Source organism: Hylobates moloch, unplaced genomic scaffold (assembly GCF_009828535.3).
Source record: "Hylobates moloch isolate HMO894 unplaced genomic scaffold, HMol_V3 SCAFFOLD_9, whole genome shotgun sequence".
NCBI lineage: Eukaryota > Metazoa > Chordata > Mammalia > Primates > Hylobatidae > Hylobates > Hylobates moloch.
This window is the reverse complement of record NW_026652284.1, coordinates 5,637,348-5,659,634: the sequence shown is the minus strand read 5'-3', so window position 1 is coordinate 5,659,634 and position 22,287 is coordinate 5,637,348. Positions and strand designations below refer to the sequence as shown.

The following is a 22,287-nucleotide window of genomic DNA, read 5'->3' as shown; positions in this document are numbered from 1 at the left end:
AGATCCGGTCTGTATGTCTCCTCCACTTGAGGTGATGGTGTTGGCCCCTCCCCTGAGAGGCTGGATCTGTGGCCTCATCTCTGCTGCCTATTAAGGTCACTTGGGGAACTCTTAAAACCACGGACACCCAGACCCCACCCGACAGGTGACCCAGACCCTGGGGGTGGGGGTGAGGGGTGTCCAGGAGCCGTAGTGTCCCAAGCTCCCCAGGGAATTCTCGGGGACAGGCTGGGGCAGCACTGCCGCGGTAAACATCCTACCCTGGGAAAGAGAAACGGCTGTGAGAAAGGGGCGCTCCTGGACTCGTGTGTCCACGAGTGTGTTTCCCTTCTTCTCAGCAAGTTTCCCAGTTCTGATATCCATCTTGTCATCTTCCTGGGTACCCTTAAGTGAGCAGCCTAGTACCCATTTTGGGCTATTTTGAGAAACTGGAAGAAGAACCTCATTCCTACAGTTAATTACTGTGATCCTCCCTGAACTATACCACAAGAGACCCCAACAGCTGGGGACAGAAGGAGTTGAGATACCTTGAGGGGCAGATTGAACCTTGCGGACAGCGGCACCTCCAGCCCTGCCTTGGACCAGTTTTGTGGGGGAACTGGCCCGGCTGGCACCCCCCAACACTGCACATTTTTGGTACGTCAGCCTGTCTCTCTCATTTCAGCCTAGATGTGGCCCTCATGGGGCCCTTGTCCAGGGGATGATCCAAGTTGTTCCAGTTGCTTCTCCGGTTCCTGTATCAGGGTCTTTAGAGTGTGAGGGGAATCTATTCCGAGGGTGGGCACGGGTTGTTCTCTGGCTTAGAAAAGAACCTCAAAATGTATTGATCACATCAGCTCTGAGTAAAAACTAACTCTGCTCTGAAACAGAAGTCAAGGTGGGTATCCTCATCGGGAGGGCTTGCTCGGCTCCCATGGTACTGGGAAGCACAGGATGGAGCATGTGGCAGGGAAGAGGGGCCACAGTAGAGTTTCCTAAACTCATCTGAGCCTTAGAAACCATCTTAGTGCTCGTTAAAAATGCAGATTCCGGCTGGATGTGGTGGCTCACACCTGTAATCCCGGCACTTTGGGAGGCCAAGGCAGGTGGATAACTTAAGGTCAGGAGTTCAAGACCAGCCTGGCCATCATGATGAAATTTTGTCTCTACTAAAAATACAAAAATTAGCCGGGTGTAGTGGCAGGTACCTGTAATCCCAGCTACTTGGGAGGCTAAGGCAGGATAATCACTTGAACCTGGGAGGTGGAGGTTGCAGTGAGCCAAGATCACACCACTGCACTCCATCCAACCTGGGCGACGGAGCAAGACTCTGTCTCAAAAAGCAACAACAACAACAACAACAAAACAAACAAACAGATTCCCCGGCCCTTCTCTTGGAGGTTTTGCTGCAGCAGGGCTGGGCTGGGGCCCAGAAACCTGTATTTTTAGCAAAAAGTGCCCTGGGTGGCTCTGATGATTCAGGGGCCTCAGAAACCCACAGCTAGAGTGTAGGTTTGTCTCAGTGAATCCAGCAACCATGTCCCCATGTCCAGCAATCTGCCACCCATGTCCCTGGACCTCTCCAGAGCATTGGACACCACTGACCTGGTCACCCTGAGGTCCCCTCACAGGATTTCAGGCCATTATGCTTTCCAAGTCCTTCATCCTCCCACACCGGTGGGCACCAGGGCGGCTGGGGAATGGGCCTGGGTGTCTGAATGTTGACTGCACCCCGAGTGGTTCTGCCTGCACCAGAGTGAGGACCCTGGAGCTCTCCGGAGGCTCTGCCTCCTCCTCTTTCACCTGCCCCTGAGTGTGGGTGTGCCCCTGAGGTCTTCCCTCGCCCTCTTCCCACCTTTTCTCCTGCGAGCTCACCTGACCCCACGGCCTCAGCTCCCACCTCCAAGTGGCAACTGACAGATTTTCTAATATCCAGCTCAGTCGTTACTCCCAAGCCCCGGCAGCCTGTGGCAGCTTCACCTTGGACCTGCTCTTCCTCCGGATTCCCCACGTGCTGTCCTCCTCCTAACTTCTGACGGTGATGTGTGAATGGTGCCCTGAGGCTGCGGCCTGTGGCAGCCCTCACCTAACCTAAACTCTCTGGGCCTCTGTCTCCTCCCCACCAGTGAGATAATGCAGGGATTAAAAATAAACGAGATAACACAGGGAAGGCAGTACATGGGAGGCATTTAAGAAAGATGAGTTACTTTCATAACTTTTATTACATTCACTTTATTAGTTTTATTATTGCAGACATAGAGAATGTTCTGCTCCGTGGAGATCTCAAGCTTTTTTCTCATATCCAGGGGAGCGTTTACAAAATAGGATCACGCACTTGACCACAAAGAGCGTTTTAATTATAAGTTCCCTAAAGTGACACCCATTAAGCTTAAGCCTCCTTAACGAGAACATAGTCCCTGGAAATGCAACACTTCTGCAAATAACTGCCGGCCAAAGAAAAAGTAACATCTGGACTTATGATTATGTAGAAGATAATGAAAACTGAATACTTCCTATCAAAATCAGGAGGAGATAGCTAAAGATGTTTTTGGAGTAAAAGTGACAAACTTTGAGCTTATTACTTAAAAGGAAAAATAAAAAATACCTAAGTGTTGGAACTGGAAAAAAAAATAACAAAATCCACCCACAGGAAGGAGGCGGAAGGACTCAGGGCAGGAGCAGGCCGACTTTATGTCTGTGTCTGGGACTCTGGGTCCCTCCTCTCCCCATATCTTGGAGCTGTCCTCGCAGCTCCCTACTGCAATCCCCCAAATCCAAGTCTTTACCACCACAGAACCTGTAAAGTTTGGGCCATCAGAGCTGGTTCCGCTGTCCCGTCCAAGTCCAAGCACTCTCTAGTTGCAGCCTACTGGGCACTGCCCTGGCACCTCGTTTGCAGAATGTGGGTGTGAGGTCATCACTGAGCCCCTTAACTGGGATGACTCGGCCTTTGCTGCTGAGGCTGGAGACCAGGTCTGTTTTGCCTGCTCTGCCGGCCCCAGGTCACAGTGTGCACACCTGGGTCAAGGGGGTAAATGAAAGCCGAGAGGGCGAACGTGATTGCTGATCGGCCTTGGCGGGGAGTGCTGTCATGGCAGAAAATAGTGGCCAGGATGTAGTGGTTTTCTGTTCCGTGCTATCTTCAGTCTACAAATAAGTTTATCAGTAAAGAGCCACTGACCGCGCCAGCTATGACAGTCTAGGAGGGTCTAGGGAGATGTACTGGCTGTGCTGGGAGCCCTCTGTCCTGTCGCTGTTCCCTCCGCCCAGTCGCTTTTCCCTCCGTCCAGTTGCTGTTCCCTCCACCTGGTTGCGGTTCCCTCCGCCTGTTGCAGTTCTCTCCACCTGGTCGTGGTTCTCTCTGCCTGGTTCCGGTTCCCTCTGCCTGGTTGCAGTTTCCTCCACCTGTTGATGTTCCCTCTGCTTGGTCTTGGTTCCCTCCGCCTGTGGCTGTTCCTTCTGCCTGTTGCGGTTCCCTCTGCCCGGTTGTAGTTCCCTCTGCCTGGTTGTGGTTCCCTCTGCCGTGTTGTAGTTCCCTCTGCCCAGTTGTAGTTCCCTCTGCCCGGTCGCAGTTCCCTCCACCTGTGGCTGTTCTTCTGCCTGTTGCAGTTCGCTCTGCCCGGTCGCAGTTCCCTCTGCCTGTTGCAGTTCCCCCTGCCTGGTCATGGTTCCCTCCGCCTGTTGTGGTTCCCTCTGCCTGTTGCTGTCCCCTCCTCCTGTTGCTGTTCCCTCTGCCTGGTTGCTGTTCCCTCCACCTGTTGCTGTTCTTGTTCCCTCCGCCAGGGTCTTGGTTCTTTCTCTCTACCTGGGTTACCCAGACAACTGCAAGGCTGCGTGTGTTTTTCTCCCGGTCTCTGAAGAGAAGGAAAGAGACCTCTCATGAACAGTCTGTATAAATTAGACTGCCTCCGCTTACCTTTTATTCCAAAGCACCATCACTTGACACACTTTCCTATGACCTCTGTCTGTCTGTTCACTGCTGCGTTCCCACTTAGCGCAGGGCCTGGCATGGAGTCAGCACTCAGTAGCTGAATGACTGGACTGGGAAAAATGAAGGTCCTGCGTGAGAAGGACTGCGGACTGTGCTGGCCCCGTGCAGTCAGCCCCACCCAGAGGATTGTGCCAGGCTGCACGTGTACTGCACGTGAGAAACACGTAATGACCGTTCTCTAACTCGAGAACCAGTGACCAGGCACCTCCTATGTGCCGAGCCCCTCCGTGCTCCACCAGGGACGCTGTGAACAAGACACAGCCCTGCTGGTCGGTTGGGAGTCAGACCTCCTGTGACAAACATCCGTGCGGGTGTCTAGCTGCTGGGGAGCCAAACAACGCTGCTAGGGGTCTTGAGGCCAGGGGACAGCACAGCTTAGCCTGAGACTATAGGAGGAGGCGGAGGAAAGAGAAGGCAGAGAAAACATGGGAGGGGGCACAAGTGAGGCCTCCACCAAGACGCTCTTGTTCACTTGGTCTTCTTGGGGCAGTTTTGAAAAAACAATGTTTTGCACCTGCAGGAGGAGTTGACTTTCACTGAAAAGTGCAAAAGAGGGCACAGTTGCTCTTTTCCAATTCTGTGACCTTCCGGAGCCCCCACTGCTACGTGGGACACAACACACCAGACCCTCAGCGTTGGGGCGAGGAAGGAAAGAGATAGATGAAGAGCTGTTCCCTACTCTTGAGGAACTTCTGGTCTAGGGGGGTCAAGAGGTGAACAAACGCTTTGGGACACCGCTTTCTTCCTCGTGAAGCTGAGTGGCACAGGCTGCAGTTAAATTCCTTCTAGTACTCACCTTCTAGGATCTTGGAGTTTGAAAACATCGTTCTCCATGTTCTTCTGTTCTGAAGAACAGCTTCACGTCCATCCTGATGCTTCAGCGGGGGAGTGGGACGTGGGGACTGGTGAACTTGAACCTTGAGCCCCGAGATGGTGTCAACCCTGAAAGCCTGAGCATGGGATTCATATCGCTCCAGTCCAGGCATCCTACAGGCGCCTGTCCCAGAAACTCACTTTGTCCTGCCCACACTGGGTCCTCCTCTCAGCCGGGTCCCTGGTGGCCAGCACGTCATCCCTCTCAAATCATGGGGCACTGACCCCTTTCCAGAAATACAGAGTATTTGGTTGAGGTCATGCCATGAACCGTAAGAACGTCCTTCTCTACCTGTGTACGGGTCGGGTGGGGGGGGCTTTCTTTTCTTTTTTTTTTTTTTTTTTTTTTTTTTTTGGTGCCACATTGTCCAGCCTGTGCTTCTCTCTTTAGCTGTGGTCGCCAGGGGCATGCGTGGCAGATACCCACTGACAACATTTCCCTGTTCCAAGTGATGAACACAAACTCTTCAACAGGAATGTCCCCTGGACTCTTGGAAGGAAACGGACACCCCACCAAAATTTCTGGGCGTTCCAGGAAGCGACCTTGCTTTGGTAGCCTCCAGGCTGAGGCCGCAGCCTCTCACTGGCCTGTCCTTCTTAGGGGTGGGCCTGGGGGCTCGTGCGTAGCTGCAGCCTCCTCTTGCTTGGGCCTCCATGGCAGTTGGGATGCAAAATCCATCTACCCTTTCTCTGCTCCCTTATTTTGAAAGTGAAGCGTGGATACTCAAACATCAGGAAGCAGTCAAGACCTCCCCCCTTCCCTGCTTCAGACTCTATAGAGTGTGAGGAATCAATGGGCATGAGCAGCTCTTGGCCCTTCTCCCTGGGTCTGTGATGCTCCCAGACGTCCTGGAACCAGTTAGTGAGTATTCCTCTGTCCATGGTCCCAGCCACAGAACCTGGGAGGGAGAGGCCAGGGCTGTCTTGCAGGCCCTCACTCAACTGGATCTTTTCAGAACTCTTGTAATTACTAACGGGTGGGGTATTTAAAACAAGATGAAGTTACTATCATTTTCTTAATATAGGAGGCTGGCGCCCACGCTCCGTCAGTTGGGATTAAATATAGAAATGGGGGCATCTCAGATTGCCGCCCACAGAACAGCGGCACACGGGCTCCGAGCTGTGAACTGCCGCCTTGGGTTTGCAGGCAAGCCTGACCCAGTCACGAGCCAGGCCTTGGGAGAAGAAATTGAAGCCTTATTTTTAAGCCAGTTGACAGATCAATACTTAAAAACAAAAAAAAACCCACAAAACAAAAACCTGTAAGCAGTTAAATGTTACAGTTAAAAATACCTTTGGTACCTAACGTGTATACATTAGTGGCCAAGAAAGTCTTGTTTTTTTCCTCATAATTCTTGAAATAAATGCAGCTCCAAGGACGGCGGTTCCTACAATTTTGTTGTCATCTTTTAAATTACAGATCTTGGGAGATGAGGACGGCCTGTGGTGGACTGTAATGTGCCAAAGTTATTTTCCAATGTCGACAGCACCCGTTGTGCCTGCGGTGGGGGAAATTGATGAGGCTTTTCAGTAGGAACCTGGAAAGAAGCATCTTGGAAAAAACTCGGGCACTCGATATTTTAAATACAGTGGAAGAAAGTAAAAGGGAGACGGTGACTTCCAGCATCAGAGGGGGGGTAGCTCCCTCTGGCAAGGCAGGGGCCCAGGTGGGCAGTAGTGGCAAGAAAGGCAGTTGTGAGGCAGGCACTATGTTTTTCTGGGTTGTTTTCTGAAAATTTAGTTTTCTCAATTAACACATTGATTGTAGTGTCTTGTGTGTGCTGTAGTGTCTTGTGTGTAGACACAGGCATTGTGTGGTAGCGGTCTTTACACGCAGGCCACGATGGGCACGTGACTTTCTAATGATCTCACTTCTGCAGGGACCATCTGACCTCACTGCTCTCTCTCGGTGGCAGGTAACCAGCAGGCTTGGCACCAGGCCCTACAACAAGATGCCCAGGGTTGTGTCTCGCCAGTAGGAGAGGGCTTGTGATCAACAGTGGTTGATTAAAATCTCAGCTTTTATGAGATCCCTCTCATACTTCCCTCTAAGTAGCCAGCAGAGTTCAGCTGACACACAGACCATGGTTTTTCTGTATTTTTCTCAAGCCCACTGGATCGACACTAAAAAGTGCGTTTGTGAAAACACAGACTGGGGTGGGTGGAAGCTGAGGCACTGGTTTCTTGCCAGGTCCGTCTTCTCGGGTGGGTTTCTGCTCCCACCGCTGATCCTGTTGCCTCTGCCTCAACACCTGCAGGGCCTGGGAGCCTTCGCTGTTGCAAGGCCAAACGCTTGGTTTTTGGACTGTTCTAATCGTTTCCCCGAGAAAGGTTATCTCTTGAGTCATAAAATTGGCCTTGAGTTGGCCCAGGCTCCTACTATGACTTCTCTGGGAGTTGCAGATGACCTGAAGTGGACAAAGATCCTTCCAGATGAGATCCTTTGGGAGCTCAGAGCCCTCCCGCCTGCTGCCCTGGCCAGTGTCCGTGAGGCCTGCCCAGGTCTTGAAAGACCTCCTTGTCTGCCAGAGTCAGGATGCTACACGGTCCTGATTTCCCACTGCTCGTGAGTCACTGTTCCTGGTCCTTAGAATAAAACTCCAAGTGTGGGGTATAATCTGATAATAGACACACATGGTGGGATTATGACAGCCCCCCTGGCCTGGGCCCTAGAATAGCATTGACTCCATCCACCAGTCTCGGCCTTTTCCATCGTTGGTATAAAGTTGTTGTTTCATAGCAGGTCTGCCACTGATCTAAACTCTGCATGGTTTCCCAGGCTGGTGTGTGTGTGCTGGCTGCTGGGGCTGGAGAAGGCTGTCCCTGTAAATGTCACTGTCCAGCTCACACAGCAAGATCATTTTGAGTGTGGGCTTGGTTTTTTGGCCGGTCATCAAGCTCACCTGGCTTTGGGGTTTCTGGGACTGGATGAGCTTTTCCTGCCCTCATCTGTGACTAATTCTTGACGCAAATTGTTGCCTGAAGGAGCCGCATACTTTGTGGCTGGGGCAGCTTGCTTGGGCTGATTGTGACCTGTTAGTCAACCTACATTCATTCATCGATTGATTCATTCATTCAGCAACCATTTCCTGAGCACCAGATGCCAGCTTCGTGTTGAGTCAGGGACACAGGGACAACGAGGCAGGTCCTCACCCAGTGCAGGTGTCCATGTCACACCATGCAGTGTGGTCTGGGGGTGCCGTGTGGAGCCTGCAGGAGCATGGGGGTGGTGAAGGGGGTATTCGCGCAACAGGCACTCAACAGCCGCTCACATCTTCCCCTCGGGGTTGACTGTCATGTGCTTTGGATCCTGTGAGGTTTTCAGTAACATGGGGTGCCTTGTGGAGTCTCATACCAACAAGGTAGCCTTTTGGATAAATGGGGCAAGCCCTGGTTTGAAGGAGCTGATTACAACTCCTTCCATTTATTCTCTCATTCTGCTTTCCAGGGTGGACGAACAAGGGGTTAATTGTAGGCACTTCCTAAGTTCTAACATTAACTCCAACACAAACCCTTCCTTTCCCTCCTCCTTCCCCGACAGCTAAACCACCCTGAGTTGATGACACCAGCTGGTGGCCAGCACTGGGCACTCTGGGTCTGTGACTTTGAACGCTCCTTCCTGCAATCATCTTCGGAAGAATTCCACTCTGGACTTGATGTCACAGGACAGGATGGGGAGGCAGCATGGCATTGCCTCTGGTGGCCCAAGGTCAGGTCTGGCCCCATCCTACCCCTAGTGGTGTGACTTTGGAAACGTGACTCTCCATGTGTCTGGTTCCTGATTTGTAGAATGGAGACAGGGAGGCTGCTGCCTTGTCGGGTGCTGTCTGGTGAGACCCAGTGTTGGTCATTCTGTGTTTGTGGAGAGGGGCCGGCCACGCATCAGGATAGGATGGTGTCTGGTGAGATTCCGTGTTTGTGGAGAGGGTAGGGGCTGGCCGCGCATCAGGATCAGATGGGGTCTGGTGAGATTCCGTGTTTGTGGAGAAGGGCCGGCCACGCATCAGGATCGGGTGGGGTCCAGTGAGATTCCGTGTTTGTGGAGAGGGGCCAGCCGTGCATCACAGGATCAGGTGGGGTCCGGTGAGATTCCGTGTTTGTGGAGTGGGGCCGGCCGCGCGTCAGGATCGGGTGCTGTCCGGTGAGATTCTGTGTTTGTGGAGAGGGGCTGGTCATGCGTCAGGATTGGGTGCTGTCCAGTGAGATTCTGTGTTTGTGGAGAGGGGCCGGCCGCGCATCAGAATCAGGTGCTGTCCGGTGAGATTCCGTGTTTGTGGAGCGGGGAGGGGCCAGCTGTGCGTCATGGACTCGGGCTGCCTCAGTGAACAGACAAAGTTCACGGCTCATGGCACTGACCTTGCAGCCAAGTTTCTCTATGTGACATGCTGGGCTGTGCCTGGCACCAGCTTCCCCAGCAATACCAGCTGCTGCCCTCGGCATCCAGCTCACGGCCCCCAGGCAGCATCAGGACCCTGTGTCCATGTGCTGTCCTGCCTCCTGATGCTAGGCTTTGGTGTCCCTTCCTTTCTTTGTTTCTCTCTCAAAAACTCCTGCCTTGTCCCTGGCTCATTTGTTCCTAGGAGGACCCTGACTAGCTGCTGGATGGCGACCTATCTCCCCCTGGGGAAGGCCACATGTAGTGCACATTTGGTGATAAACTTCTCACATACTCCAGTTAACAATGTGTCTCCCCAGCGCACACGGTCCTGCTGGAATCCTGCTGGCTCATCGTCATTCCTATGCTCAGCTGTTGTCACTTCATCACCAAGTCGCCATTTTCTGAATATAAATGGTCAGCATTTCATGGCAAATGCAGCTGGTCCTGGCCCCATCAGAGGCTGACAGCTTCTGTTGGCTGCCCATGGCAGTATTTAGAGTTGGTCTGTGGGACATGCCGTGGAATTCCGTGGCACACCTGTGCTGGCTGTGTGTGTGAGTGGGGCCACTAGTCCAGCTGTTGTGGTCACAAGTCAGTTTCTTTATGAGGCAGATCAACCTAGAAGAACTCAGTCTGTGGTCTCCAGTTCTGCCGCTACTAAGCCTCTTAAACACACCCACACACGTGCCACACACACACACACACACACGCACACACTTGCTCGCTCTCTCTCTCTCTCTCTCTCTCTCTCTCTCTGAAGCCGTGACCTAGTACCTAGTCAGGAGGTGGCCGCTTGGGCCTCTCTGCCCTCTGTGTGTGGTGCCTAGTAAGGGGAGGCCAACTGTCCTCTGTGCCCTCTGTGTGTGGCGCCTGGTAAGGGGAGGCCGACTGTCCTCTGGATCCCTCCTTTGCCCACCTGAGCCAAGTGTGTGGGGTTCTCAGCCAGCATGTTACCTGGTGTTCTGAGCTATTTCATTTTTCTTTCCTTTTCTGTTCAGCTTCCAAACCTCAGATCTGTCCCCAAAGCCCTAAATTAAATTAGTGTTCAGCTCAACAGATGTCCACCAAATCCCCACATCCCATGATAGCAGCTGCCATTGCTGGCAGCCACATGACCATCCCGTTTGCTCCTCAGTCACCTTGCCTGTGGGTGCCGTCACCTCCTCTGCCTGACAGACACAGAGCCCACAGCTCAGGGAGGGCAACCTGCCTGCCCAAGGTCACCCAGCCGGCAGTGGCAGAGGTGATGGGGACTCACTCCCAGCCAGGCTGCGGCAGTGACTCACACACTCTAGACAGGCACAGAGGGACTCAAGCTCCTCCAGGCATGGGCAATGGGGCAGGGGGATTCACACCAGGCCTCATTCCAGACTCTCATCCTGAACCACACTGTGGTAGGGGGGCACACTCACAGGTGGGTGTGGTTAATTCAGAAGCTGAGGCTGCCCCCTCCAAGGAAGCCCTCGATATTGACACAGGGATGATCCTATTCTGTTTTGTATTTTCACTTCCTGGCCGTCCTGGACTAGGGACCTGGCCTGACCGTCCTCTACCCTGTGAGACCTGGGCTTGCTGGGCCTTTATGGAGGCCCCTTGCCATGGGGGAGAGACCGGGAGAGCCTCGTGGTGGCTTAGCCAAGCTGCACCTTCTATTTCCAATAATAACGTAAAACCACCTTGCAGAACTGTGAGAGCCAAGCCGCCTGAAGCCCAGAGGTGCCCTGCCCTGCCTGGCACCCGGAGCGGCATCTTATTTGCCTGGGGGAGAAAATACGGTGCCTAGGATTCTTTCCCCTGCCAAACAGCTGTTGTCCCAGTATTTCACCTGCACTCTTTCTTTAGAATTGGACCTCCGTGTGACTTAGGGCCTCCGTTGTTCATTTGAAAATGGGGATGCTGATTGAAAAACGGAGATGCAGCTGGGCGCAGTAGCTCACACCTGTAATCCCAGCACTTTGAGAGACTGAGGCAGGTGGGTCACTTGAGGTCAAGAGTTTGAGACCAGCCTGGCCAACATGGCGAAACCCCGATTCCACTAAAAATACAAAAATTAGCTGGGCATGGTGACGGACTCCTGTAATCCCAGCTACTCAGGAGGCTGACACGGGAGAATCGCTTGAACCCGGGAGACAGAGGTTGCAGTGAGCCGAGGTTGCACCACTGCACTCCAGCCTGGGTGACAGAGAGAGACTCCTTCTCAAAAAGAAAAAGAAAGACAGGGATGCTGATGCCCCCAGCACAGGGTGAGCCAAACAGATGCGCCAGGTCTTTGAAAGGACAGGCCAAAGTGCAGGGAATGTGAACCTGGTCCCTCCTCCCCTCACCTGTGCTACCTCATTTAGCAGCGTCTTCTTTTAGCTCCTGTGAGAAAAGTCATGGTAATAAAAACATAATGCTTTAATCAATAACACCCATGTCTCTGTTTTAGCTTTTTATTTTGGGAATGCCCAGATATACACAAAAGCAGAGTGTAGAGCATCCCAAGCCCCTGGGTATTCATCTCCCAGCACCAGCAATGGGCAACACCTGCCCGTTCCTGCCTCACCTCTTTCCCACTGTGGTATTTTGAAGCAGATCCCAGATATTGTATCTAAAAGATAACTTCCTACCTTGAACACCCACAATAGCGCTATCACATCCTCCCAAATACACTTATAAGTCCTTAGTATCGTCGAATACCCAATCAGTGTTCACATCTTCCCAGTTGCTCATCTTTTTCTCTAGTTGATGTGTGCCTCTCATTAAGTGGATGTGTTTCTTGAAGAATGGGGTCCCCGTGGGGGGTACTAGGTAGGAGCTGAGCAGCAGGGGGCCCTGGCTGGCCTCTGCCTGGGGCCCCCACTAATTCTGCTCTTTGCAGCTTCACCTGCTGGATGCTATGGGCATTTGATTCCCACCCTAAACGTGACTGTACAAGTCTGGTTTTCGCTTGTGGGATGGAGTCTGGTTTTCTGCCTCTCTCTGGATTTATTAGGAATCATTCTGTGTCCTTGGCTGGGTGCAGTGGCTCACGCCTGTAATCCCAGCACTTTGGGAGGCCCAGGTAGGCAGATAACCTGAGGTCAGGAGTTTGAGACCAGCCTGGACAACATGGCAAAACCCCGTCTCTACTAAAAATACAAAAATTAGTTGGGCATGGTGGTACGCATCTGTAATCCCAGCTACTAGGAGGTGGAGGCAGGAGAATAGCTTGAACCTGGGAGGCAGAGGTTGCAGGGAGCTGAGATTGCGCCGCTGCACTCCAATCTTGGTGACAGAGCAAGACTCCATGTCAAAAAAAAAAAAAAATCATTCTGCATCCTAGGGTGAATGTACATAACTTTCTAAAATTTCTAATAGGTATTAAGTTGGTTAATATCACTTTGCTGCTTTTGTAAGTCAAACATGATTAACTATTGGCAATTTCATGTAGTTCAACCTAAGAAAAGGTACATTTTAAGTTTTTAAGTGAAATAAGAGTCAGGAGCGGTGGCCTACTTTACTCCTGTAATCCCCGCACTTTGGGAGGCTGAAGCAGGAGGATCACTTGAGCTCAGGAGTTTGAGACCAGCCTGGGCAATATAGCAAGACCCCATCTCTACAAGAAAATAAAAAATAAATTAAAAAGTTATGGCTGGGCGCAGTGGCTCATGCCTGTAATCTCAGCCTTTTGGGAGGCCAAAGTGGGCGGATCATGAGGTCAGGAGTTCAAGACCAGTCTGGACAACATGGTGAAACCCTGTCTCTAGTAAAAATACAAAAAATTATCTGGGCATAGTGGCACGTGCCTGTAGTCCCAGCTACCTGGGAGGCTGAGGCAGGAGAATCGCTTGAACCCGGAAGGCAGAGTTTGCGGTGAGCAGAGATCGCACCAGTGCACTCCAGCCTGAGCAACAGTGCGAAACTCCGTCTCAAAAAAAAAAAAAAAAGTTAAAAATTGAAATAATTGTAATATATGTGTTGTACCAGGGATGAGAACTGGGGGTGGGGGACCAGCACATGCACAGTGGTGGTCCATCAAATAAGAGAGACTGAGTAAAAGCAGACATCTGCAGCCCGAGTATTCTCCAGTATTCTTTCAGTGAGTCTTTGTTTGATATAACAGCTGTACTGAAGATGATCCACATGCCACACATTTCACCTATTTAAAGTGTACTGGCCTGGCTCAGTAGCACGACTGTAATCCCAGCACTTTGGGAGGTGAGGTGGGCAAATCGTTTCAGTCCAGGAGTTCAAGGCCAGCCTGGACAACACAGCGAGGCCCCATCTACAAAAAAAAACAACATAGCGAGACCCCATCTACAACAATATTAGCCAGGTGTGGTAACATGTGCCTGTTATCCCAGCTACTTTGGAGGCTGAAGTAGGAGGATCACCTGAGCCTGGAGAGGTTGAGGCTGCAGTGAGCTGAGATCACATCACTGTACTCCAGCCTAGGTGACAAAGTGACACCCTGTCTCAAAAAAATAAAAATGAAGTGTATAAGTTGTTGATTTTTTTTTTTGTATATTCACAGAGTTGTGCAACTACTATTGCCGTCAATTTGAGAACATTATCATTACTCCTAAAAAGAGACCCTGTACCTATTAGTGGTCATTCCCATATCCCCCTAATCCATTATCCCTAGGGAACCCCTAATCTACCCTCCGTCCTCATGGACTTGCCTATTCTGGGCTTTTCCTGTCAATGGCAGCATACAGTGTATAGTCTTTGGTGTCTGGCTCCTTTTGCTTTGCATAGCGTTTTCAAGCTTCATTCCTAGTGCAGCATCTGTTGTTCCGTTGTATGGACAGGCCACATTTTGTTTCTCCATTCATCATGTGTGGACCTTTGAGTTGTTTCCACTTTTTGGCTGTTATGCGTACATGCTGCTGTGAAAGCTTTGTACAAGTTTCTGTTGAACATGTATTTCTTCTGGGTATCTACCTAGGAGCGGAATTGCTAGGTCATACGATCCCTCTGTGTTTAGCCTCTTGTGAACCTTCAAACTGTTTCCAAAGCACCTGCACCGTCTTTGGCTCCCACTGGCAGTGGAGGAGGGTTCCAGTTTCCCCCACATCCTCGCCAGCACATGTTGTTCTGTGACTTTAGGATTGCAGCCATCCCAGTTGATATTGTAACAAAACTTGCCCAGCAGGGTGAGATATCTGTAGAAGACAGGAAAAGGGCTGTTTTGTTAGTGGCTTGGCATATCAGCCATGGTCGTTTTTTTCAAAAGCTCCTGAGGAAGCCTTATGTAGCGTGTGAGCCATAGCACGTGCAGCCGAGCACCCTGCACCCCTGCTGGCTGCAGCCCCTGCTGGTGGCTAGTGGGAGGGGAGGGCTTGAGTTGTAACTTGTTTCCAGGATGTGAAATAGTCTCCTCTGCCTCCATGTCTCATCTGCCACATGCCTCTTTCTCCACAGGTGTGACCATGAAGCTCATGGACGAGGTCGCCGGGATCGTGGCTGCACGCCACTGCAAGACCAACATCGTCACAGCTTCCGTGGACGCCATTAATTTTCATGACAAGATCAGAAAAGGTAACCACTCTTCTGGCAAAGACGAGGGAGGCAGTGGCCCTCGGCTGCTTGGATCCCTGCACCAGTTTGTTTTCTGTTCACACCCAGGGTCATGTAGGCCTTGGCATGTGCCCATCTGCCACAGGGAACGGGAAGCTGAGGTTTCTTGCTTTGTCCTTGCTGTTTATTGACTTGATGTGTCAATCTGGTAAAATCCTTGACTCAGATATGACGGGGCCATTATCCTCCTAAAGACCTGCCTAAACTCACCCTCTGAAAACGCTCCGCAGACAGAGCTCTGGGAAGGTCCTGTGCCTACAGCTGCCACGACCCTAGATACCAAACCTCACGGCAGCACATTTCATTTTGGGAGCGGAATTAATGATTCATGATTTAGGCAGTGGCAGGGTCAGTACAGAAAAGCCCGCAGGAGCCCCTCCTCGGCCAGCCCTGCCCACGCCACCCAGGGCAGCACTGGCATTGGGTGGTTTTTCTCCACCACAAAAATCCAACCCCAGCCACCTGGCCCCTGCCTGGAAACGGTGCCAGCTGTCCCTGGGGTATGTGTGCCAGCTTGAGAGGCCAGGCCTCTGCAGTTGTATGAGCAGAGGTCACCATGCTTGTTTTACGTGACTGCTCTCTGCAGAAGTGTAGTGAAGTGCACCCGACACGTGGTGATTTTTGTCAGTGTGACGTCTGCTGAGATGAGGTCGTGCACCCCCTGCGGCAGCACTGCCTCTCAGGCTGAGGGTGGTGTCAGCATTGTCAGGGCCTGGTGCCGATTCTGAGGACACCACCTTATTAAAGCGGTTCGTTGGAGGAGCTGTTGGCTGAGACCAGCCCCTTGTCATGGGAAGCGAGAGTGGAAGAAGTGCAAGCTTGGCTCTCCTTGCCACAGCTCCTGCCCACCAGAGCCTGAGTAGGGGCAGACTCCCAGGCCCCGGGTAGCCCAGCCTTGGTGCTGTCTCCGGCAGCTGCTACCACAGAACACACCTGGCAATGGGAGACCCCGGACTGGGGCAGAAGCACCTAAGATTGGAACGGTGGAGGGCTGCCTCCCTCGCTGGAATTACTGAGAGAAGGGTAGGCTCGCGCATGCTGGATTTTGGATGCTTTATGGTAAGGAGAAGGAAGGTCTCGCATTGCTTCCTTCCGCTTTGCAGAATCCTTTTTTTTTTTTCCACAACATGATCTTATTCTGTCAGCCAGGCTGGAGTACAGTGGTATAATCCCTGCTCACTGTAGCTTTGCACTTCCGTGCCCAAGCGATCCTCTCACCTCAGCCTCCGAGGTAGCCGGGACCACAGGCATGCACCACCACAACCAGCTAATTTTTGTATTTTGTGTTTTTTGTAGAGACAGCGGCTCACTCAGAATCTTTTCTTGACCAATAGATGTTTGCCACAAACACAGACCACAATGTCATTTTAGAATCTACGCAAAACAAGTGGGTCCTGTGTGTTTTAGCTTGTCCCCCACAGGCCTGCGTGGTGCGTGGTGGTGTATGACCCTGCAGGAGAATCTGTGGCATCGTATTCCATGCTATTTTTTCTAGGACTCCTGCCTGGGTAAATCACAATTAGGGTGACCTTGTGAAACACGGATGCACAGTCCATAGTGGGAAACGTGCATTCTATAGGACTCGCCGTGCTCAGTTGTCCCTGAGTGTCCTTGGAGAACCATCAGGAAAGAAATAGACTTTCTGGCTGGGCGCGGTGGCTCACACCTGTAATCCCAGCACTTTGGGAGGCCGAGGCAGGCGGATCACAAGGTCAGGAGATCGAGATCATCCTGGTTAACACGGTGAAATCCTGTCTCTACTAAAAATACAAAAAAATTAGCCGGGCGTGGTGGTGGGTGCCTGTAGTCCCAGCTACTCGGGAGGCTGAGGCAGGAGAATGGCGTGAACCCGGGAGGCGGAGCTTGCAGTGAGCCGAGATCGCGCCACTGCACTCCAGGCTGGGCAACAGAGCGAGACTCCGTCTCAAAAAAAAAAAAAAAAAAAGAAAAAGAAATAGACTTTCCAAGATGGTCACTCTGTTTCCTAAATGTCAGCCTAGTCATCAGATGTTCTCTGCACAAGGCCCAGCGAAGCACCCAAAGAATGAAAAGGCAAGCTTTGTTAGAAATGAGGATGCCGTTCAAGGGGGATCCTCCCCTCCAAAGTCCCCAGCTCGGCCAGGCACAGTGTCTCACACCTGTAATCTCAGCACTTTCGGAGGCCAAAGTGGGTGGATCATTTGAGCTCAGGAGTTTGAGACCAGCCTGGCCAACATGGTAAAACCCGGTCTCTACTAAAAACACAAAAATTAGCCAGGCTGGTGGCAGGCACCTGTAAACCCAGCTACTTGGGAGGATGAGGCATGAGAATCGCTTGAACCCAGGAGTTGGAGGTTGCAGCGAGCCAAGATTACACCACCGCACTCCAGCCTGGGCAACAGAGCAAGACTCTGTCGCAAAAAAAAAAAAAAAAAAAAAACAACAAGAAAAAAAACCAAGTCCCCACCCTCAACTCCTTGTACAACCAGAATTAACTTTTAAGGGAGAGTGCTAGGAGGTGTGTTGTGGTTCTTGGTCAATAGGAATCATTAATTTTGAGGGAAAACCAGGAACTGCAGTCCGGGTCGAATGCTTTTTCCAGGAATCAACTTAGCAACCTAGAAGACATCTGGGGCAACTTGGGCGAGGAGCTGCTTTGCCAAAGGCTTTCCACAAGGCTGACGGGGGGACTTCATTTTCAGACGCCACAGTTTCTGGCAGGACATTCACTGGAATTGGCTTCCTTCACGCAGTGAGGGCAGGCTGGGTGGGCTTGCCTGATTCCCGCTGTCCTGAGCCACACCCAGGGCCTGACAGTGGGCCACCTAGGCCCCTATCTCATCTCGGCTGTGGCCGGGGCCTCCTGGGTAAAACACTGGGCCCCTTACCAGGAACAGAAAGACTGTTGTTTTCTTAGTTGACATCTTGTTTTGTGTATAGAGGAATTTGGACCAAACTGAAATAGCAGCCATGGAGTCTGGCCTGTTTCTATGCCAGCATCCTCTGGGGCCCACTGGACGCTGTCACATCCGGGGGCCGTTGAATGCTGTCACACTCGTGTGTTGTTTTCCAGAGGATTGTCACACCTGCCAGGTCCTTTGCAGGAAGGCGAGCGCTGTGCTGGCCGAGTGGGGCCAGGGTTGTCAGAGCAGGGTCATCATGCTTGCCCCTGGGACACTGCACCTTAGATCAGCTCACTGCCTCCCACGCTTGCCCCTCGGTAGGGAAAAAGAGCGAGGCCGTGCGGGGAGGCACGGCCCCTGCCGGCTCTGGGTTCTGGGTGACACTGGGTGGGTGTGTGAGAAACCGCGGGGGGCTGGCCTCATGGTTCTGGTGTGACTTTCTCATGGACTCTGCTGGGGCCTGCCTCTCACTTCGACCATACCATGAAGGAGGCCTCAAGGGCCAGACCCTGCTGCCCTGCTGGGCGGGGGCACACATTATTGTGGACTGTCCAAGTCGGTGTTAAGAGCCCAGGGAGCTGCTGGGAGGCACAGAAACCTCACCTCGGGTTGCACGTGGTGCCTGGCAGAGCTTTGTACTGTAGAGAATGGGCGTTGCTTTCTGGTGGGCTCAGAACAACAGACGTCTGTTCACCCCCAGTTCTAGAGGCCAGAATTCTGAAATCAAGGCGTCAGCAGGGCCAAGGTCCCTCTGAAGTCTTCAGGGGAGGATCTGTGCCCGCCTCTTCCAGCTTCTGGGAGCAGCAGCTGTTCCTTGACGTTTCTTGGCTTGTGGCTGCGTCACTCTTGTCTGTCTCTGTGGTCACAAGGCCTCCTCCTCTGTGTGTCTCTCCTCTTCTGTCTCTTATAAGGACACTTGTCATAGGATTTAGGACACACCTGGAGAATCTGGGGTGATCTCATCTCAAGACCTTTTGCTTGGCCGGGCTCAGTGGCTCACGCTTGTAATCCCAGCACTTTGGGAGGCTGAGGCGGGCGGATCACGAGGTCAGGAGATCGAGACCACGGTGAAACCCCGTCTCTACTAAAAATACAAAAAATTAGCCGGGCATGGTGGCGGGTGCCTGTAGTCCCAGCTACTCGGAGAAGCTGAGGCAGGAGAATGGCGTGAACCCAGGAGGCGGAGCTTGCAGTGAGCCAAGATTGTGCCACTGCACTCCAGCCTGGGTGACAGAGCGAGACTCCGTCTCAAAAAAAAAAAAAAAAAAACCTTTTGCTTAATTATACCTGCTAAGACCTCTATTCCAATAAGGCCGCATTCTGAAGTTGTGAGTAGATGTATCATTTGGGGACCCACTAGAAATGTTTTGTCTCCTTAAAGCTCAACTCGCGTAGATACTAGCTCACTTCCACTTTTATAAAATCATGAACTTGGTAAAATCCCCTCTGGGATTCACCAGCCCCAAGCTGCCTCTGTCTCCGTGGATGTGAGACCTGCCCTTGTGAGAGCCAGCAGTGAAACTGACGTCAGCCTGGAGAAGGGGCCACTCTGAGGAATGCAGGGAGAGTGACCCCAGCAGGCCCCCAGGGGCCCCCCTCTTTTGAGAAGAGCAGTCATACAGCCGGGTAGGGGCCTGGCTCCGGACCCTGACTCCAGAGAGCAGCCCCACTAGAGCCAAATGAGAGTCTCTAGAATTAGCAGGCCTAGGGGCTACTGATGAAGGACTGGGGCCTTTCCTCTAAATGGCAGGGAGTCTGGGTCAGTGTCAGAAGTGAGAACGGATGTGACGTCTCCTCCATAAGCCCCAGAAGGCAGCGGTTTTTGTAATGACAAGAAATAGTTGCATAGACCGAGGGTTGCAGTTCTTTGTGTTGGGGCATTGTATTAGAATTAACCTTAAGTCAAGTATAAATTTAATCCACATAAGGATTACTTTTAAAATCATACATTTATGGAAAAGGTGCCTGCAGGTAGACTGGGCACATCCAGGTGGTTGGAGCCCGAGGGCATGGCAGGGCCATGGCAGCCGTTCACAGCCCGTGCCCCTCATATGAGCAGCCCCGAGAGGCCACTGATCCCCCTGGGAGGAAACCCCTTGCCTCCCATAGGCTGATCTGCCACAGTGGGGAAAAGCCCAGGAGTTGAGACCCGTTGCCAGTCATGTGGCCTCCGTGAGTTTCCTGGGGCTGCTATAACATTTCCATACACAGTAGCTTAAAATAGCCTGCACTCACTCTCCTGTGATTTTGGAGGTCAGAAGTCTAAGGCAGGTCTGCAGGCTGCATCCTACCAGGAGGCTGGAGGGAAGAATCCATGTCTCGCCCTTCCCAGCTTCTGAGGCCACCCACATTCCTCGGCTCATGGTCCCGGCCATCCTCCAGCCTCTCCTAACATCATCCCATTCCCCCTCTCATGCTGACACTCCTGCCTCCCTCTCATAGGACCCCTGTGATTCTATCAGGCCCACCCGGGTACCCCAGAACAATCTTCCCATCTCCAGGGCTGTCACTTAGTCAATGTCTGCAGAGTCCCCTTTACCACATGAGGTCACAGGTTCCATGGATTCGGGTGTGGTCATCTTTTGGGAGCACATTATTCTGCCTTAGCAGGTGGAAGGTGGTTTTCTGATTTGCCCATTTCAGCATATTTTATTAGAAAAATAGCTGGGCCTGGGCACAATGGCTCAAGCCTGTAGTTTTGGCTACTTAGGATGCTGAAGTAGGAGGATTGCTTAAGCCAGGAGTTCAAGATCAGCCTAGGCAACACAGTGAGACCCCTGTCTCTTTAAAAACAAAACAAAACAAAACAAAAAACAGGCTGGTCACAGTGGCTCACGCTTGTAATTCCAACACTTTGTGAGGCTGAGGCGGGAAGATCACTTGAGCCCTGGTGTTTGAGACCAGCCTGGGCAACATGGTGAGACCCCCATCTCTACAAAAATTTAAAAATTATCTGGGCTACTCAGGAGGCTAAGGGAGGAGGATCACATGAGTCCAGGAGGCAGAGGCTGCAGTGTGAGCCGTGATTGTGCTGCTGCACTCAGCCTGGTGACAGAGTGAGACCTCGTCTCAATTTAAAAAACAAAAACAGGCTGGGCACAGTGGCTCATGCCTGTAATCCCAGCACTTTGGGAGGCCGAGGCAGTCTGATCACCTGAGGTCAGGAGTTCAAGACCAGCCCGGCCAACATGGTGAAACCCCGTCTCTACTAAAAATACAAAAATTAGCCGGGTGTGGGGGCAGGCGCCTGTAATCCCAGCTACTTGGGGGGCTGAGGTAGGAGAATCACTTGACCCTGAGAGGCAGATGTTGCAGTGAGCCGAGATCGCATCACTGCACTCCAGCCTGGGCGACAGAGCGAGACTCCGTCTCAAAAAAAATAAAATAATCGGAAAACAGTGGGAATGTGGAATGGAGACGCTGGACCTCTGGGGTGGCTTCTCCAGATTTAAGGCAAGAAGTGCTTTGCTTTCTCTCCTTCAACCTCCAATAAAACTGCCTCCTTGGGAGAGTGATCTTTTGTGCGATATTGGCCAAGTGCCAGGCCCCGTGGCTGTGGCTTGCCCTCGCTTGGGTGGGGTGTCTGTCAGGAAGTTACATGGACAGCTTTGCTTCATCCAGACATTGGCCCAGGGGTTCAGAAGATAACTTTGAGTTTCAGCCATGAAGGGCGTGTGCCTAGAAGGAACTTACGAACCTGGGGCACTTGTCATGGCTGGAAGAGACCTCACCAGCGGCCACAGAGGCCACTGCCACCCTGCTGTGGGCCCAGCTGTGTTGGCTGCAAATTTGGCATTTACGAACCAGACTCTTCCAGGATGCCCCACACTTGCCTAGACCACAGAGGGCCACCTCTGTTACCCTCACCCCTCACCAGCCCAACCCAGTACCACCTCCATTGTCACAGCCTTTTGACGCCAGGGACCTGCTGTTCCTCTGCTCACAGCCTCCATGGCTGCCCGTGACATGCCACATTCAGCTCGAGCCCCTCCAGCTGAGGCACTTCAGGTCTGCTAGGACAGGCTGCCACTTGTCATAGCTGTCCCCTTACACCTTTGCGCCGACTAGCCCAGCCAAGCACCTACAGGGTCCTTAGCAGGTGTGTGGCAAGTTAAACTCTCACCAGGCAGTTGGGGTGAAGGAAGGACTGCTTCATCCGTGCGACTGGATCTCGTGGGAAATGGGAAGTGCCCACCCAGCAAAGGCGCGTGGAGTTCCCAGGCCAGCAACGGAGTTGGTGCTACAACGCGAGGGCCACGACAGGCCGGAGCCCGTACCTGGGAGACCAGCATAGGGAAAGGCACGTGGAGCCCGCTAACACCCCCAGAGCGGGAGAGCCTCCGCCCCCCAGGCAAGCAGTAGAGCCCCTAATGGGAGCTGTGGGGTCACTTGCTGTGGGATTTTTTTTTTTTTTTCAGTTGAGACATTAAAATGCCCAGAGATAGCTGGTATGAAAAAGTTATATCGTTACCTTCAGTGTAATAGTTTTGGAAGCACTTGGTGAGAAAACCTAAAGTTGACATTTTGTTGGGGAGAAACAATCTCCACTATTAGGGTGAAAAATGAGGAGTCTTCTAGAAAAGGCCTTGGGGTGTGTTATGTAAGAAATACGAAGTCAGTTCACTGTTTCCAGGCTTTTCTTA

General features: G+C 52.2%; 1 protein-coding gene across 3 annotated transcripts in view; it reads left to right on the top strand.

The window, feature by feature from the left end:
• The window catches only part of ACOT7 (acyl-CoA thioesterase 7), a 126,978-nt gene that overhangs the window by 81,301 nt on the left and 23,390 nt on the right, over window positions 1–22,287 (top strand). For all 3 annotated transcript variants that reach the window (XM_032758739.2, XM_058444179.1, XM_058444178.1), the window contains exon 7: window positions 14,607–14,723. In XM_032758739.2, the coding sequence (XP_032614630.1) occupies window positions 14,607–14,723 (117 nt within the window). The remainder of the gene's footprint in view (window positions 1–14,606; window positions 14,724–22,287) is intronic.